The sequence below is a fragment of the Haliotis rufescens genome, unplaced genomic scaffold (genome assembly GCF_023055435.1).
Source record: "Haliotis rufescens isolate VD_foot unplaced genomic scaffold, xgHalRufe1.0.p SCAF_19, whole genome shotgun sequence".
In the NCBI taxonomy this organism is placed as follows: Eukaryota; Metazoa; Mollusca; class Gastropoda; order Lepetellida; family Haliotidae; genus Haliotis; species Haliotis rufescens.
Genome location: NW_025963879.1, coordinates 2029807 through 2048067, shown reverse-complemented (window position 1 = coordinate 2048067; position 18261 = coordinate 2029807). Strand labels below are relative to the sequence as shown.

General features: G+C 39.8%; 2 protein-coding genes across 4 annotated transcripts in view; both read left to right on the top strand.

Annotated features, from left to right (window-relative positions):
• Positions 1 to 4142: 4142 nt before the first annotated feature.
• On the top strand, positions 4143 to 8379 carry LOC124113030 (zinc finger protein 160-like). The gene is made up of 2 exons (XM_046473271.2): positions 4143 to 4321; positions 6771 to 8379. Exons 1-2 carry the CDS (start codon positions 4258 to 4260, stop codon positions 7898 to 7900), a joined length of 1194 nt encoding a protein of 397 aa, XP_046329227.2. The 5' UTR covers positions 4143 to 4257; the 3' UTR covers positions 7901 to 8379.
• Positions 8380 to 14693: 6314 nt separating this feature from the next.
• LOC124113028 (junctophilin-1-like) overlaps positions 14694 to 18261 on the top strand; it is a 107668-nt gene continuing 104100 nt past the window's right edge. Inside the window, exons 1-2 of one of the 3 annotated variants that reach the window (XM_046473269.2) lie at positions 14694 to 15274; positions 15623 to 16273. In XM_046473269.2, coding sequence (XP_046329225.1) covers positions 15889 to 16273 — 385 coding nt within the window. In that variant the 5' untranslated portion in view covers positions 14694 to 15274; positions 15623 to 15888. Of the gene's footprint in view, positions 16274 to 18261 lie in introns of all 3 variants that reach the window. The other 2 variants (XM_048398788.1, XM_046473270.2) reach the window with 2 other exon arrangements.

Genomic DNA, 18261 nt, shown 5'->3' with positions numbered 1-18261 from the left:
TTTCGGTTTGAGTGTCGCCCTCTCTGGCAATTTCACTAGCTGTGTCACCTGAGGTTTCCGGGTCACTCTTGTCCATATTGTTTCACTATCTAAGTTGATTTACTTCACGTGGTCACACCTTGTGATTGAAGCAAGATGTCACATCTGTTTGACTCATTACCGGCTCATGACGTCAACATACTTTGACGTCACAAGCGATTGCGTCATTAGAACGTCGCCATGGATACTTTTGTATGGCCCCATCCCGTGTCGCCTTCTTGAAGACATTAGGGGTGTTAGTCAATACATCGTTTAACTAAATATTAATATATATTTTTGGATGGAATATTGAAATTTCACGGAAATGTATTTTGACATGTATATGACAAATACGATCGTGATTTTGTTTATTTGGTGTGTTGACGTTTCTAATGCACAAGTTATTCTTTTGGGCTTCAATATTTCGATAATTTATTTTGATTTTTATGAACATATTAAATGGTTTCATTATATATTTTTTTTACAAAAACCTTTATGTATTTCGAGTCTAATATCCATAACTAGTCTTTCATACAGAATAACTGTTATGTTATAAAATACATAATTCGGGAGAGCCGTCCCGATTTTCCTTACACGGTCGTCTATCTGGTAAAGACTCGATTACTTTGCGTTATATATAGCTGTGATATTGTGCAACCCTTATCTCACGTCTCAGTCGCCAAATCAGAACGAGAAATCTGGGTAAAAAAAATAAGTATTGCCATTGAACTTGTGAATAAATTGGTATGATAATTTGTTTCAAAGAGATCTGGGCCCCGTTCCCCAAAGCGATCTTAGCGCTACGATCATTGTAAGCCTATGTTAAAGATTGGGAGTTACGACCATCTTAGCGCAAATATCGCTATGTGGAACGGGGCCCTAGCCTTCATTATTTAGATCGTTGTAGAAAATAAATTCCAGTGAAGCTGGAATTAAATACGAATAGATATTTCTTAGGGAAAACACGTTTAACAACCCACACCAAGTTACTTCATTACTTGCCTCGCTAGTGTTGTTATATAGCGCTCTAGCCGTCGTATAACTGCCGCATTGCACATGTCTAACATAGCCGTAGCGCTATGATATTTTTTATGAATGTTCAAACAAACTGCATATGAATCAAAGAAAGAAAATGTGTCCCATGGTGAAGCGTTCGTAAAATATGAAAAATAACCGTGATTCATTCGAATTCATGACTGATTTTTCGTGGGAAAACAAGGACGTGTGTTAAATGATACTTTTTTTTGTCGCGTTTCAATACGAAGAAGAAGATTTTCATGTGAATTTTCATGTGTAGCAATTATTGTGAATTAAGAAACATCCATCCTTTAATATATTTAATGTACTAACGTCTACATTAAATGGCAAACTACTCTAAAATATTTCTCTGAATTTTCACCATGTTTTGTGGTATGGAACTTGTACTCATATCTTGTGAAAAAAATATAAACTGATGGGCCTGTCGCCTCCGTCAATAAACCTTATTGCAAAAAGAGAGTAGAAAAAAACATCTTCCACTTTAAAATATTAATTTATATTTATCATCTTCATCCTGGAAACACGTTGTTGTTCTACAATATTCGTCTAGTGTTTCCTAGGGTTTTTATTCCAGCTTTGTCACAAGAGCCTGTAAATAATCGAGTCGGCACCATGCAAACCAATGACCGATTGTACCAGCAGCAAACCATGCTACAGGGTCACCATTGACACGCAATCGTTATATATAACAACCCGTGTGGGGGCAGTCTCGCTGAGGTTCACTGGAGCTTAAGTCATGCGAGGTAATTGCCAGTCGTCATTCCGTCGTAAACTTTTATAGAACATTTTATATCTTTTACAGCTTCACTAAAACCACAAGGCTTATATACTGCGTGAACCCAGTTGTGATGTCTTTAGAATTGATCAGTGAATTAATGTCCGATTTTAGACATGGTCGCTATGGTGGCCATATTGAAAATGTCATTTTACTAATTACTTGAATGTAGAGCGTTTGCCAGGAGAGCGGAATGGCGGTGGTTCGATCCCCTGGCCACGTCATACCAAAAGACGTTAAAAGGTGGTATTTGTTACGCTGCCTGGCGCTGGAGATTAAGGGGATGAAACAGAGACTGGTCGGCTCGGAGGCAGTATTGCATGTTTGAGTAGGGTATTAATGTTAAACTGCGGCATGGTATCTCGGTAGGCTAGCACTACATTTAACCGGCATGAGTCCGACCATTGCAATAATCCAATCACCGGCAAGCATATTTTACTTGAGTGGACTTTAAACATGTCCAAAAAATACTTTGATAAAGTTGGGACTTTTAAGAACTATCTTTTTAGAACAGGCTGATTTCAACATAGTATAGTATTTGAAAGATATCATGTGATTTACCATGTGATATAACATGGATCTGAATTTGAACAGCCAGTTTGTACATTTCAATACGATATGGTTTCACCAATATGGTAAACGTCTGAGACCTGCATCACTTTCCACATCAAGGGCTTTTCTCCAACATTAAGCTGACACGCCGTGATATAACTTGAATACTGTTCAAAAAAATGTTAAAACCCAACTCACTCACTCACCCACTCTCCACGATAATGATCCTTGATATATCAGCACCATTCCCGTGTGCGCAGGTTCGCTAAAGTGGTCAAGGTTTGCGGACAGTGCTACGTTTTGCTTCCTTAAGTTTGAGCTGACAAGCCGTCATTCAATATTTGAATTTCAAAGCGGCGTTACTCCTTTAGAACTATCTTGGGGCGTTGGGATGACCTAGTGGTTAAAGTGTTCGCTCGTCACACCGAAGATCCATGTTCGATTCCCCACATGGCTATAATGTGTGGAGCCTATTATTTGGTCCCCCGCCGTGATTTTCCTAGTATATTGCTACAAGCTGCTTAAAGCCAAACTACCTCCCAACTCACCTATAAATTTTGAAAGTTTGTGTGATTTGGAATGCAACACGTATGTCTAATGCAGTCTGACATTTCACATTTCACATGAATATATCTATAAGTTTGTATTACAACACGTCATACAATACTTGGTTCTAGGTTTGCGTAGTTTTGACATCAATGAGGCCGAAAATTTCAGGTGAGTACCCGCGAACATCCGGATTTTTTTAGAATAGGTCTTCAGCAACCAATTCTTGTCATAAGGGGCGACTAACGGGATCGAGTGTTCAGGCTCACTGACTTGGTTGATGTCATCGTATCCCAACTGCGTGGCTCGATGCTCATGATGTCAATTACTGGATTATCTGATCCACACTCGATTATTAACAGACTACCTGTCATAAAGCATTAATATTGCTAAGTGCGGCGTTAAACAACAAACAAACCTCGCATGACTTAAGCTCCTTGCAAACCTCAGCGAGAATTACTCTACACGGGTTGTTATCTAAATGATTGCGTGTCAACATAACAAAACAAACAAAGGTTCAGGTGAGCTACATTGCCTGTGTCACGTGACCGGAATTCTAGATTCTAACGTGCCCTTGAAACGTTTCAAATACTAATGTCTGTAGAAATATTTAGCTGGAAGGAAGGTATTTCAAACGCTTTTTTTAATTTGTGGTCTGGAAAGCAGACGAGATATTGCTGAAGGTAGCCTAGAACCTTATTCATAGTCTCACCTTGGTAGGCGGGGGATAATATTCGCATGACGCCATGTTGTTATAACGAATTTCGAAGTACTTTCATTTTACATATCGTGAATTTGCTTCTGTGGGTATAAAAATAAAACTTAATTCGTTATAACCGATATTTTTTTACACCAGCCTTCTTTATCTCCTAAGTAAGTTTATGGTTTGAAAATTCATTTAAGACGTATGTATAAAGAGTGTATTGATATACACCCTGAATTATAAATCAAAGTAAACTAAACTATGATTTAAGTTTTGATTTTCTAAATATTCGAAAGTATATTGGTGTATAATTTGTCATAAGTAACCAAAACACCGGACAAACCCAAGGCTTTACGAAAATCAGTTTGTTTGATGCATTCCGGCAACGGAATCGGACTGTTTTGGCTCAGCTAAGTGTCTATGCAGAGTTATCGAACCTGTGACCTCGTAAACGTTCTGTTGGCAGGTGCGCGCGTGACGTCACATAAACGGTAATGCGCCTGCGCATTTCCGGTGGTCCAGACGAACGCCACTGCTGGAGATAGTTGACAGACTAGAAAATGACAGAACACGGAAAATACTGCTTTTATTTTGGAGTATAATACCCCTTCTCTAAATTTAAAGTATGCCCAAATGTCTACTAAACTCCGTAAGGGGTTACAAATCTGGAAAATACGTTGCTGGCAACGGTAGGTTTGAAATGATAAAATTCAGTGGTAGGCCTATAGACGATTGAAAATGTGTTTATGTTGTTTATTGAGATGTTTTTCTTTGTGAGTTTACTAAATCTTTCCAAAAAGAATACAAAATCATTATTTGTTAATCAATTGAATTATGTTAGGAATTGACTTTTAGGCCCAAGGTATGAATAAAGTTTCAATATGGCAGGTGCCCGAACATCCATCGAAAGCTTACCGGATTTTTCCATATCTCGTTTTAATAGCCATAGGCCATACTTTTCTTGTCATATGATTGTAACAGTAAGCATGGCACTCTCAATCTAAACGCAATATATTGATACGTTGGCTACATTACGAACCCACGATAATGTTTCGGGCATGAGTAGGCTTACCGTCTTCGACAACGATTAGAACTGCCAATTTGATCACCTTGTCGAACTTGTGAAGTTGCTTTCTTTATCTTTAATCACTAGGCTTAGTCTCAGCCAACATGATTCACCGGACGAGGAAAACATGATTGTCAGCAGGGTCCAATGTAGCAAGTATGCCAGTATGTGGCCAAAGGTTTCAGGCTATATAGGTACAGGGTTAGAAACAAACAGGTTTTGTCTACTAGTCCTTATAATGATGACATAGCAAAGCCCTTAAAATGGGCCAATTTCTACTAGTCCTTAGGATACCTTTTCTCTCTGGTGCCTATATTCAGCCCAAAGTCTGCAAAAAATCTCAGTAATAGATCTTAAGGTATTATCATAACTATACTGTTAATTTATAGATTTGCAAAGGTGATTTGAATTTTAATGATTACATTAAAATTACAAAAAAAAAGGAAGAAAATGCTTTATTTCTTCTTTATTATGTCATTGAAAGCAATTCCAAAACTCGGGATTTAAGAAAGTATCAATATCATGCCGTTTCCCCCCAATTTGCCTGTCATGGGCTTAGAGTTTGTAATCCTTAATATAACCCTGAATGTAATAACTAAGATCAATTGTAATTTCACATAGTACGAATGAGTTAAATTACAAAACATGTTAGAAAATTGCAATGGGCAGTGAAGTGTTCTCTTGAACAATTTTAATATTAAACTTTGCCGAATACATTATAAAGAATAACAAAAAAACTACAGTGCATTTTACTTTTTAGAGCCTAATAAATATTTAGGTACAACTATAAAACACTGGTAACATCAAAATATCTGTCCAGCCAAAGTGAGTATACAGCTATCCATGTTTGAATGTCTGAATCATTGCCAGTGAAATATTTCCATGTGCGGATATTAAAATGCTTAAGTTATATACACAATACATATCTATCACTCAAACTGAATGTGGTATATAATCGATTATGATTCAATATGAACACTTTTATGGAGTTAAAGATGCAATTACAAAGAAACCATAAAATGTTGAAAAAGTCATCCAGGTGTAATTTTATCTGGTAACCATGCTTTCAGTTCCAATATTTAGATATGACACGTATTAATAAAATATATGTTCGTGTTCCCAAAACAGCTTTTACATTATCTTGATGTCAGATATATTCATTGAGTGTCAGACACGTTTTGAGTGCAAAAGATATCTTACGATTTGTTGATTTGTATGTTTGCAAGTATATACAATGTTATGTAACAAAATCTAATGGTGATGTATTTACGATAAAACAATCACATTTGAGGCCTATAGTTGCCTAAGTATACAGAGCCTCGGTATCCGACTGGAACCAGTTTATGCACCTCTGGTCAGCTCTTTTGTGTGTCGTACATCCTCCAGTAGTCAAAATATGCTTGGATCTATGCAGAGATTATGCTGTTAGAAGTACCAGAGTACATTCCACTTTCAGGCTCTGAGCAGGCCTTTTGGCAGGACTGATGACAAATGACCAGCGTTCGCCTGGAGCAGAATTGAATTTCAAAAGAGGGAAATAAGCTTAGCATAAATAGATCTACTCATAAATAAATATGTGAGAGTAAAAACCTAACATCAAGACTTTAAAATTGCATCGAAGTTAATTAATCTTCTGACATTGTTTTGTATTTGAACATGTATAGTTCTTGTTTCAAGCTATAATTTTGGTATGTATTTTCCAACATATATGCATTTTTATAAGAAGTCTCATGTAGTTTTGCATGTCTGTGCTAGTCTGTGTGGTTCCATTGTACACGGTCCATGGCCTCTTTTTTCAAATTACATCGTCCAAATATTCAAGGGTTGGAACAAGTGACCAATATCACAGGTGACATAGAAGGGCGGAGAGTGGTCAAGGGGGGTGCAGAGAGGGTCAATAGTTGATGTTGAGCCAAGATAATGGAGGTCATGTCAATGAGCAAAACCACTGTGTAACAAAGTATATTATCAGGCTGGCTGCCTGACAAATTGTCAAAATGATTAAAGTTCTATACAGAGTTTACACTGCATAAATTATTTTGTACATTTTCTGTTTCTGTTTCTGTTTCCAGTGTACGACCCATTCGTGATGACCACTCGGTCCGGTCTATCAATAAGCACTGCGCCACGTGGTCGTGTTAGCGCAGTGGTAAGGAACATACCCTCACCAGTACCGACCGATGACCCACCCCCGAGTGTGCCTCCTAAAAAGAAAAGCTTTCCAGTGAAGCATCGCCCCCTGAGTCACTTGTCGTTTGTCACACGTTTCTATATATGCCGTCGTCTTCCAGAACTTGACCTTGCAGGAGTTGGACCACGAGACTTTGCCAACTGGCGAGAAGAGCTGATGGCCTTGAGAGACGTTCATCAGTCCGAAAAAGAAGAGACGTTTGAGACGCAGGGTAATGATTCTATAGTTGTCATGGGAAATACTGAAGATACCGATGAGCATGTCAGTGTAGATGACACCAATCTGAACAGTGAAGATGACTGCAAATTGAACCTCATGACAGCGCAGATATCAGATGGTACATCCTATGTTGACAGAATGCCAGCAATCTTTTTGAACTCGCCATTATTACACAGAGGGCAAAAACTTCTGCAGAGTAGTGTTAATACCAATAGAAACAATAAGACTTTTCAATCTCACAAGTTCACATCTAATGGGACAGGAGTTCCTGGATCTTCCCAGACACTGCCATGTCAGAGCACCTACCAACAGTATTGTGAGCCAAGAGCTGGCACATCAAACAAGTTACTAGTAGACGATGATAGTCAAGATAGCAGAGACGATGAACTAAGTCTTTCCACGGAGAATGATAACTTCAGTGAGAGCGATGACAGTTCAGGTGAACAAGAGCTTATATGTCGAGACTGTGATGTGGAATTCTCATCTTTCTCTGCTTACAAAGCTCACATGTGGGTTCATGGAAAAACCAGAAACAAGTGTCAAATTTGTGGCAAAATCTTCACAAGATCCTGGCTCCTGAAGGGCCACATGCGCACGCATACAGGGGAACGCCCATTCCGCTGCTCATATCCTGATTGTGACAAAGCATTCGCTGATAAATCGAACCTTCGCTCTCACATGCTCATCCACACCACACAGAACAAGACCTATTCTTGTCCAAAGTGTTCCCGCGCCTTTGCCCAGAAGAGATACCTCCACAAGCACATGCTTGAGGTGTGTCGTATCATCTGACCTCCAAGGTGATCATTTCGAGACACACTTTATTAATTCAAAAACATTGTTAAGATATTATACCACTTATATTGTATGGAAGCACGTCTTGTTTCACATACATATCCTGTTGACTATGAATTTGACATTTGTACCAAAGTATAAATCTATAACATTGATTTGTGACATAATAATTGTATATACCCGTGACATATTTAATCTAAATTATATGCTTGTGCTATATCGCAAAACTGTATATATAGACATTTCATGTTAATATTTATTGATTTATTTAGTCACCTACAAGTTTCCTTCTGTAATTTGGATTTCGGACTAAGCTCTATCAGAGACATTCCTCAGACCTTACTGCATGGGCAGTCTTATTGCTCTTTTAGCATTGCATGAACTGTTCTCAGACGATCTACTTGTGAAAATAAATTCTCACCATTTGGAGACGCTTTGTAAATACTTTTGTTAAATAAACCTATCATCTTCTAGTAGCACTGGTCTGAGGAGTGAAAGGGAATTTGCCAAAGTATTTTTACACCATCTTTATTTCCAGTTTAGGACACACTTGGATTAATGTAAATAACAACAAACAAAAGTCTGCTTTTTCGATGTTACCTTTTATTTTTAAAAATATGTCACAAGGAGAACTATGTTCACACACAGTAAAGCTGGTTTTTAGAATTTAAAAACATGCAAGACATGTTAAGATCTAAACATGTTCAGGAATGTGTTTAAATCCCGAAAGGGAATGCACGTTTGCTGTCTAGTATCTAAACACATTAATGGTATAAACATGAATTTGGCTATCTTCTCACACCCTAAATATCCCCTAAATATAACATGCCGTTAACAACATGAATTTTAACATGTTTGCGACAAAGTGCATATCATTGTGTACTATCCCAATAATAATTAGCTGTTAAACACAGTTATAAATATGTTTGTACCCTAAACACATCGAAATTATGGAACAACGAACGCCCTTAGGTTTGTGCTTAGGTTCTAAACCCATTGTTGAGAGTGTACTTGCATTTAATGCCTTCAATGTGTGATTTCCTGAAGGTACTGAAGGTAATATATATTTAATTTTCCCCCAAATCAAATTTTATACCGCGTTTCTTTTTGTCTTGTATATCAACAATTCTACCAGTATGAATACTAGTTTGAAGGTTTTACAATCAATTCGTTATATTCGACATCTAAAAAACAAGTGGCGAAGTTGACTACGTGTTGTTATAAAGGTCACCTGCAAATTGTGTATATATGCCAGTAAACACCGGTGTTCATCCTAAAGCAATGACCTCGTAGGTTCTTGAAACTCATGTACTTATTTTGGTAATATGAACTAGTTAAACATAACATAATTAAGACGGTTGCTGGTGTTGTCATACTATACAGTAGTTAGATATGATTTGACGAACTCTGGTGTGCTGTTGAGTAAACGAAACTTGGTATCTGGAATCTACGGTGACATTGCCTGAATCACGACGGTTCGTAGTTGAAAAGGTATCACGTCTTTATTGGTCATACCTCAGCAGAGTGAAACTTCTAATACGTCACAAGTATATATTTGTAATTCTGAGACTGATTAGATTTTCGGTGTGATACATTAATGGAGCATATCCCGGGGCATATTCCCATGTGATGTTTATAAGAATACATAAATGATCCATTTTAATCCTTAGCTTAAAGGATGGATACCCAACGACTGGAAGACCAAAAGTCACCCCTGCCTTGTTTACGTTACAGTGGTATTATCTTCCTGCACACCACATCAGTAGGACTTATGTGTCGAAAACCCCAGTGAACCTAAACAATATTACGATGACAGATCAAGCAGCGCTTTGAATGAGCTTTCCATAGCGATGGAGTAGCCTTGTGGTTATGGTCTTAGCTTGTCACGCCGAAAACCCGAATTCGGTTCCTTACTTTTGCAAGATTTGTGAAGCCCATTTTTGGTGTTTGGGGTGATGTTTGGCATCTATCACCCTGTCCTTTGTCACGTTGACATTGATATTTTCCGTATAAATATTAATGTATATTTGCCAAATATAGTCTTAATTGTTCGGTAAATGTAAAGTGGTAAAAGGTCACATGACTGGGATAGTATTGAAATTTGATGGGATCGAGTTTCTATTGACGAATGTACTAGTCTATCATAATATTATAGCGGCCTAGTGATATCAGTTAGGATTAAGAATGTAACTGGTAAACCCTTTTTGCTGATGACACGAACTGTTATCCATAGCTAAGATACTAGCGGCCCTGACGCGTAAACCACGTGCAACAAGCCACTCGCCACTTGTTAAAAAACACACTGTCAGTCGATGCTAAATAAGCACGTTTAGAATATTCTGAACTGTTATCTTATTTCTTGAATTCGAAAGGTGTCGAATAATAGGCATGATTAATGCAGTCATGACCTACAACGTTGTTGGATGTTAACTCGGTTACCAACAGTTGATTACAAGCAGATTGGCACAGAAACATCGGCAAAGTAATGAGGTAAAGGAGCGTCCAAGTACGCGAACCTACTTACTAATGTGCCATGGTACTATTTTAACACACCTGAAAGGCTAGTTGAGCCTATGTCATCGCAGGTCGTGCTTAAACCTCCCACATTTTCAACTTCTCCGAAATGACTTCATGGATTCAACTTAAATTGTGTGTGAACGTTTCTTACTACAAGGGATTCAATTTTGTTCAATGCTTCAAACCTTAAGGGACTAGAAGCCTGAATCTATAAGGTGAGATGGCTACCATATGTAGTTCCAAGTTTGTTTAAGGCCTCGTGGTAAAAAAACCATATTGGAAAATACGAAAAAGTCGCACATCATTCGTCTTATGCGTCTCAGAAACTACTGGACTAATAAAGCTGAAACTTTACATGTTTGTTGGTACTAATGACACCCCTATTAATTCAAATGGTCGAATTGGAATTGCAATATGGCTACCGCAGCGGCCACAACAGCAGCCACCAGACAGCAGTAAATATCACTCCTTAGAAACTACCGGACCACTGAAGCTGAAATTTCACATGCTTGTTCCCAGCAATGATGACAGTGACACCCCATAGGGTGTCAAGAGATACGAATCCTATTTGCAATATCACTGCTGTGGTGGCCATATTGAAAAACTATTCATGACCACATTCTATTATTTATGTACAAAGAGTAATGAAATCGTGTAGTTGTGGGATTCACATGCTCCGTATTTTGCAACAAAATTTTGACCATACTCTTAAATTCTCTCATAAGACATAAGTTAAGTGGCCGTCTCTGGGGAAGTTTCAAACTGTTGAACACATATCCAGGTGAGCTACAGGGTCGTGGAACTATTTTATATATTTGATTTTTCAAGCTGGAGGGCAAAGTGCTCAGATGATCCAGAGAAGGATTCTCACGCTTCAAAGCCTATCATTATCAATGTAACTGTATGTGCTTGGTGACATGCATCAGTTAATGCTGCTAAAATGTGCATGCCCTATAAGCATGAGTTTTCTGCCTTGCAATAAGCAACACTTTCCTGACACATTAAAACACTCATTGTGTCAGCCAGTGTTTGTTTGTTGTTTAACGCCGCACTCACCAATATAACGGCGGTCTGTAAATAATCGAGTATGGATCAAACAATCTAGTGATTGACATCATGAGTATCGATCCACGCAATTGGGATACGACGACATGCATCAACCACGTCAGCGAGCCTGACAACCCGATCCTGTTATTCGCCTTTTACAGCAAGCATGGGTTGCTGAAGACCTATTCTAACCCGAATGTTCAGGGGTATTTCACACAAGATTAGATTATTAGGAGGTTGTTCACTGATGGCAACACCGTGTCTTAAGAAAACACCAGCAACTTTCTGAATGAATCACACCTATTGTGTGAAAATACCTACAGATGGCAATCTCTTAAAATAGCAAATGAATTGCAAATGTTTGTAGCAGCCTTTCATCTGAAAGTAATGCAAAACACGTCTGTGTTCAAGGACAAGAAAAGGTTCAAGTTGCATATTAATAAAGTTAGTACTTCGTTGGGTAACGTATTCAGCAGTCCCCCGTTAAAGGGACGGCTTAATGCGTTTGCTCAAATTTGACCGTCGCAAGTGTTTTTGCCAACCTCATGCTTACAATCAATGTTTTGAGACTTCATACCTGATATTCCTCACCTACACAACTGGTAAAGCTTTCCGGACCGTATTGTGACAATAAAGGTTAAGGTCACTCATTGTGACCTTGGCGTCAAGTGTAAGGGCCGCTGGGGGTCACCTTAAGAGACATGGCACATTTATATCGAAATGTGTAAAAACTTTGCCATGTGTAAAACCTCCGCCATTTCCCAATATATCATTATGAAATATTTATACTGTTTTATCCCATCTAAACTTCTAGTACTTAGTTTTGCATATTCCAATTTATCAGTATGATATGACCTTTATATCCCAATGAAAACATTCAGACGTGCCTTTATTGGTACTTTTATTGACCAGGTTAGGATTTCAGGTAGGAATATAAGTCCCTACCAACCTATGCCTGACTAAATGGATTGTGTGATTACATGCTATCGTATCGCAACTGCGTGGATCGACGCTCGTGATCTCAATGACTGGATTCTCTGGTCAGTATTCGGCGTAAAACAAAAAACAAAACACTATTTTTGTGTGATGGAATCGGACAATATATATTTGTGGACAGGCCACGTATTAGTATAAAGGGAGTCATCAGACGATGCTTGAGAAATCCGAGTAAGAAATGATGGCTGATTTAGTTATTGATACTCTCTTGATTCAACTGTACACAAACAAATGTAAATCGTAAAACCTAAGCATGATTTTTCATCGAAAACATGTAGAGGTTTGCGTTTCGTCTACATATATAAGTCTTGTCGGCAATTCCGCTTATTTTCTCAACAAAAACAAGCAAACAAACGTTGATTGGGTCAGTCACGAGCTGTTCTCGTTTGTTTGTACATAATTATAAGCGCTGACAGAAGAGACTTTACCTGCTTTGAGCTCCAACGGAAGGAGCACTGTTTAGGCACCGTAAAATATGGCAGTCCTGTCGCGCTAAATTCAAGTCTCTCAAACACCACTTTGTATGTCAGCTACATTTTATGATGCAGGTCAGTATTTCAGTTAATGGTTACCTTGACTACAGTGGCAATGTCTCAATCTCTCCATCGACACAGCACTAATCATAACCAAGGCATCATCGGCGCTCTTTGTGGCAGGCGACTTGAATGGGTACGGTGGTCAGGCTCGGCGACTTGGTTGAATGTGTGTCGTTGTACCCCGACGGCGTGGAACGTTGTTCATGATATCAACCATTGTTTATCTGGTCAAGACTCGATTATGTACAGGTCGCCGTGATATTGCAATATTGCTCAGTGCGGCGTTCATCAACATTTTCTGTAGACCTACGTTGGAAATAGACGCCAGATCGCGGAGCAACAATATAGCCCCTCTTTCAACGATACAGTAATACGTCTATAGTTTAAACACACAATAGATACTTAATTCGTCTCAAACTAGAAACACATGGACGCTAAGTACCAAATGCAACTGATTGTGTATTACAGCGTGAGCTGATGTTTATGCATGGCATTATACAGAATGATGTACATTTGTATTCGGGAAGTACATATGTTCTCGATAGCATTACGTACCACGTCCCGACCCCCTGCTCTGAAGTCGGACCCCCGGGGTTAACACAGCTGACTGTGGGTAATATTACACCGCAAAACGTTTCTACTAATGCATCTACCGTACGCTTGCAGCGAAATGAGATAATGATAGTCACATGTTCGTACATTATCCTTTGAAATGTTTTTAACACAGCTTAAAGTAAAATGACGCAACTTTGTTTCTGACATCACCGTTTGCACATACACGAGTCCAGAAAAGATTGTTCAATTAAATTAGTTTCTGTAGATGATTTTGGAGTTCATCTTATTAATCGCATATATTAATAGAAAGTATAACAGAGACGTTATATAGTGTATGCACTTTCTCTTATACTCAAATACACATAATGACGAAAGCCAAGTAATGCATTTTTAAGTGTGGAAATTATGCTGTTCGCGCGTATTTGTTTCAAAATCTCGTAAAGCTACTTGTGCGTGAATTCTATCCAGGTGTCTATTCAAGCTGTCCGTGTTTGCAAACTTGAGACTAACATGTGTAACAGGTGTGTCATTAATTCATTCGGAAACAGGACGTTTACCATATTGCACATTTCACTGCATGAATGAATCTAAACATTTACCAATACCACATGTAAATTTTGATTCCATTTAGGCAGTGTTAGTATAATTTAGTCCTAGTTTAAAGCATAGAAACTCGTTATTGGTTAGTAAATAAAATTACATAACTCCTATATGCAAGTAGGGAACAGTTAGGGGTATATATGTTTATTTACTGACCAATAACGAGTTCCTGCGGTTTTAAGTTTTTCACGCACTTTACATGCAGGTGTCGCTTCTAACAGACTGTCATGTGACCCATTCTTGCAGGCACATGCAGTTCGTAACAGCTGAAATCATCTGTTTTACCTGTTGTTCAGCCGCCTTCTCAGTTTGTTATTGTTCTAAACGTTTTATTAATACTACTTATGCACACCACCATAAAAATATAGATATCTTGAAACTGAAGTATTGCCGCCATGCTGCACTGAACTTGTTAAGAAAACGACACAGCGTGGAGGCAGGATCGATTATTGATTTAAGTCAGTCAGTTGGGATGAACGTTGTATGGAAATGAACTGTCTCCCCAACCGTGTCTCCTGGTGATGTTCCTAGCTTCCCTGACGATACAGCAGTCTGCCTGCCCGCTTGCCACACGTTGGCGTGCGCTTCTCTCTCATTACCAGATGTTGGAAGGAATCGCTTCCCTGCCGACCAACCAGCCGGCCAGTAAGGAGAGAGCGAGCGGCCGACAGATCCCGAGCAGCGCCGAGCTACACAGAAACACACGGAACATCTCTCACGATTGAAATAGCGTATATCTTCTCGAGTTCCTTGTCAGACCGATCGACCTTCTTACCCAATCGGCTCTCGCGGCCATATATGGGTAACCAACCTCCCATACACATGTAGAAGCTAGATTCTATGGCGGACATTTTCGCATAATTTATTCACCCTGACGGAGGAGAATTTCGCATCGCCCCGTACCATCCTTTCCCGTGGAATATGATTAAATTTATCACCTCACGGGTTGGAAATTTTGGGGTTGATCCACCGCGGTGTTTCGGAGCCAGGGCAACTGAGGCGAAAGAAAGGTTTTGATTCCATCAGGCAAGGTGTAAACCTTTAACCTTGCGCGCCGCTCAACGAGCGACGTATCGTTTGATTAAACGTGGATCGGAGGACGGATGGCTCTATATACAGTGTGAGTACAGTGTGCTGCCTGCCTATACCTTGTGTGTGTGTCGTCTACTTCTCTACTGCATTTACCGTCAGCTGCAGTAGCGGATCGCCACAGCCCTCCCTCTCTCGCACAAGGGGGACCCTACATACACATATACTAGGGAGTTTACAACATGTGTGTCGGGCAGACTCCAATTGAGAGGAATTAACGTTGGATATTAGCGTAATAATTCTGGATCGGCGTTTCGTTTGATTTCGTATGCTCCAGGTTAAAAAGACTCCTACTGTTACGGCATTAATTTCGTGTTGTGTGTCCTAATATATCTGTCCTTTTGAGTGGAACTGACCGTCTGTTTTATTTCGTTTGCAGTTGTTGCATTTCGTGATATCGAGCTGGTGAGTAGCGTGTTAGGAGTGAACATGCTAGGTAGGCCGGTGTTGGTGTCGCCTTGCCCTGCTACCCATAGCCTGGTCAGCATACGCTACCCTGTCCTGCAACACTACCACTTCGCCGGGATGTGAGGGTAGGCCAGCTCAATCACTGACATTCAGGAGAAATATCTACTGTTAACCTTATCATCAGCTGATTTATTGAAACTGACTCGCCTCATGTTCATCAACGATCAAACAAACTAAATGACCTCGGGAGGGGGACGTTTCGATTTCGATGATGGGGGCACGTACTGCGGGGGCTGGGAGGAGGGAAAGGCCCATGGCCATGGGGTGTGTACGGGGCCCAAGGGCCAGGGGGAGTACGCGGGGGCCTGGCAGTACGGCTTTGAGGTGTCAGGGGTGTACACCTGGCCCAGCGGAAACGCCTATAAAGGCCAATGGTTCCAAGGCAAACGACATGGGTTAGGATGCGAAACCAAGGGCCGATGGATGTACAGGGGGGAGTGGACACAGGGATTCAAGGGACGCTATGGGGTACGCCAGAGCACGACATCGGGCGCCCGCTACGAGGGGACGTGGACTACAGGACTACAGGATGGCTATGGCTGCGAGACGTATGCGGATGGAGGTAGGCCCACTTTCTGTACTGTATACTTCAAGAGTGCATCTGTTACCACAGATCGCAGTAACCGCATGCACATCACACATTTCCAATACAGGATACTGTATCAACACTAACATATACAAAACCCATGCTTAGAACGATCGACTATTGTTATTGTTATGATAATTACCAAGACAAATCGCATCATCGAAAGTCTGACAATATATTTTCGCGAGACAATCTGGCTAATAGCGTTCATGCAAAAAATGTTAAATAAATACGTCAATGTAAGCCCAGTTCCGGTTATGCTTTCATTCATCACGACACACCTAATGACTTGGCGAGTTTCAGGATAACATGCAGTTATATTGATTATATACTCTATATATGCAACATATATATATAAACGTTGAGGCACTAAACGGCCCCTCATACTTGTGCAAAATTTAAGTGTTGCATTTCACTGTGCGATATGCAGATGCCTTTCATGTATCATATAGTAATATCAAAACAACACACATCAATAGTGTTTACTTTAAAGGTGGTTCATCAAATGACGTCAGTATCCAACCTGGTCAGCGTCTATTCAGTGTTAACCCTCCTTTAATTCAACGAACGTATTATGGGGTGTTCTAATTTGTGACGTGTAAATGGCCTCTAACACGTATTACGAACGTTATTACTAACACTATGTCCATGCTGACAAATGCTTTTAAACGCGTTGGGTCAGGTCACCTGGTGCATAACAATCATCATCTATTTGAAATGGTTTCGAATGATATCAACCATTCCCAGATATCAATAAACCGGCAGTGTCAGGCTGACACAGCATGGCGTGTCAATCACCGCTCTCTCTCCTTACGCCGAATAATACTGATGTATGACAATAGCTTATGTGCGTTTATATATATATATATATATATATATATATATATATATATATATATATATATATATATATATATATATACAAACGTTATGTGGCGCATATTCCTTCCAAGAAGATCACAACGACGCATCACTATGCTTAGACATTGATGTGAGATTCCCGGTTACAAATACCTCATATTTTATGCTGCATTGGCCGCAAGCTGTTTTTAAATTGATTCGTGTAAATATTTTACTCAATTCCCGTGACAATCGATCCGACATCAATGCAGTCTTTGTGAGCGCCGTAGAAATACAATGCTCTAGTTGCTGCATTCAGATACACATACAAAACACTGCCAGGAAGACGATTCAGGCCGATTTAGATCACAGGGGAGTCAACCTGCCCTAACACATCGTAGTACGCGACGGAAGAGAGTTCAAGGGACGTAGCTCCCCACTGCAAATATTACCTGCCATCTAGTCCCAACCCTCAACATCGATACACGTGCATGAACTGGAACGCAACAATACCCCCAAGTTTGCATCGATCTATTATCGATCGCTTGTATCACCCTTTTCATCAGCATATATCCAAGGTTTTAATGGGAACATAATCAACGGTGTGTGCACATGTCGTCGACAATCACTGACTATTTGTCAATGTTATGTCATAGTATCGGTATTGGTATAGACTTCGATTCTGGTGTTGTCACGTGGTTGTAGCGTCAACACGCCCTTGTAGCTCTCCGTCAGCTCTACCAATTAAAGGTTCAAATCCCTTGGCCTGAAAATAGATTGAAATCAATGCACGTTGATTACCCCTGCTAATTTCTCCTGTGTTGGTGCCAGTAATGGCCTTAATCCCAGGACGTATTCAGCAACATGCCACACAGTCACCTATACAGTGATATAGGCTTCGCTCTGCTTTGATATACCGACAGCCTTGACATTCAATATGGCAGCCATCTCGTACCTTCACTGAGTAGCCATATTAACCAACCTTTTGCTTCCGATAAATTAATTTGTCCGTCTTGGCCATCTCTTGCACCGCGTCATCACACGTCGACCAGTCCTGGATTCGATGGATTCTATATTATCTGGTGGTGTTGACACATATAAATCTTACACGCTTCTAAAAAAAA

What these genes read in the sequence shown, in the direction of transcription:
- LOC124113030 (XM_046473271.2), top strand. Translation starts at nt 4,258, where the DNA reads ATGCCCAAATGTCTACTAAACTCCGTAAGGGGTTACAAATCTGGAAAA. An exon ending in AAAATACGTTGCTGGCAACG is followed by an intron (nt 4,322 to 6,770) that starts GTAGGTTTGAAA and finishes TTCTGTTTCCAG; the next exon opens with TGTACGACCCATTCGTGATG.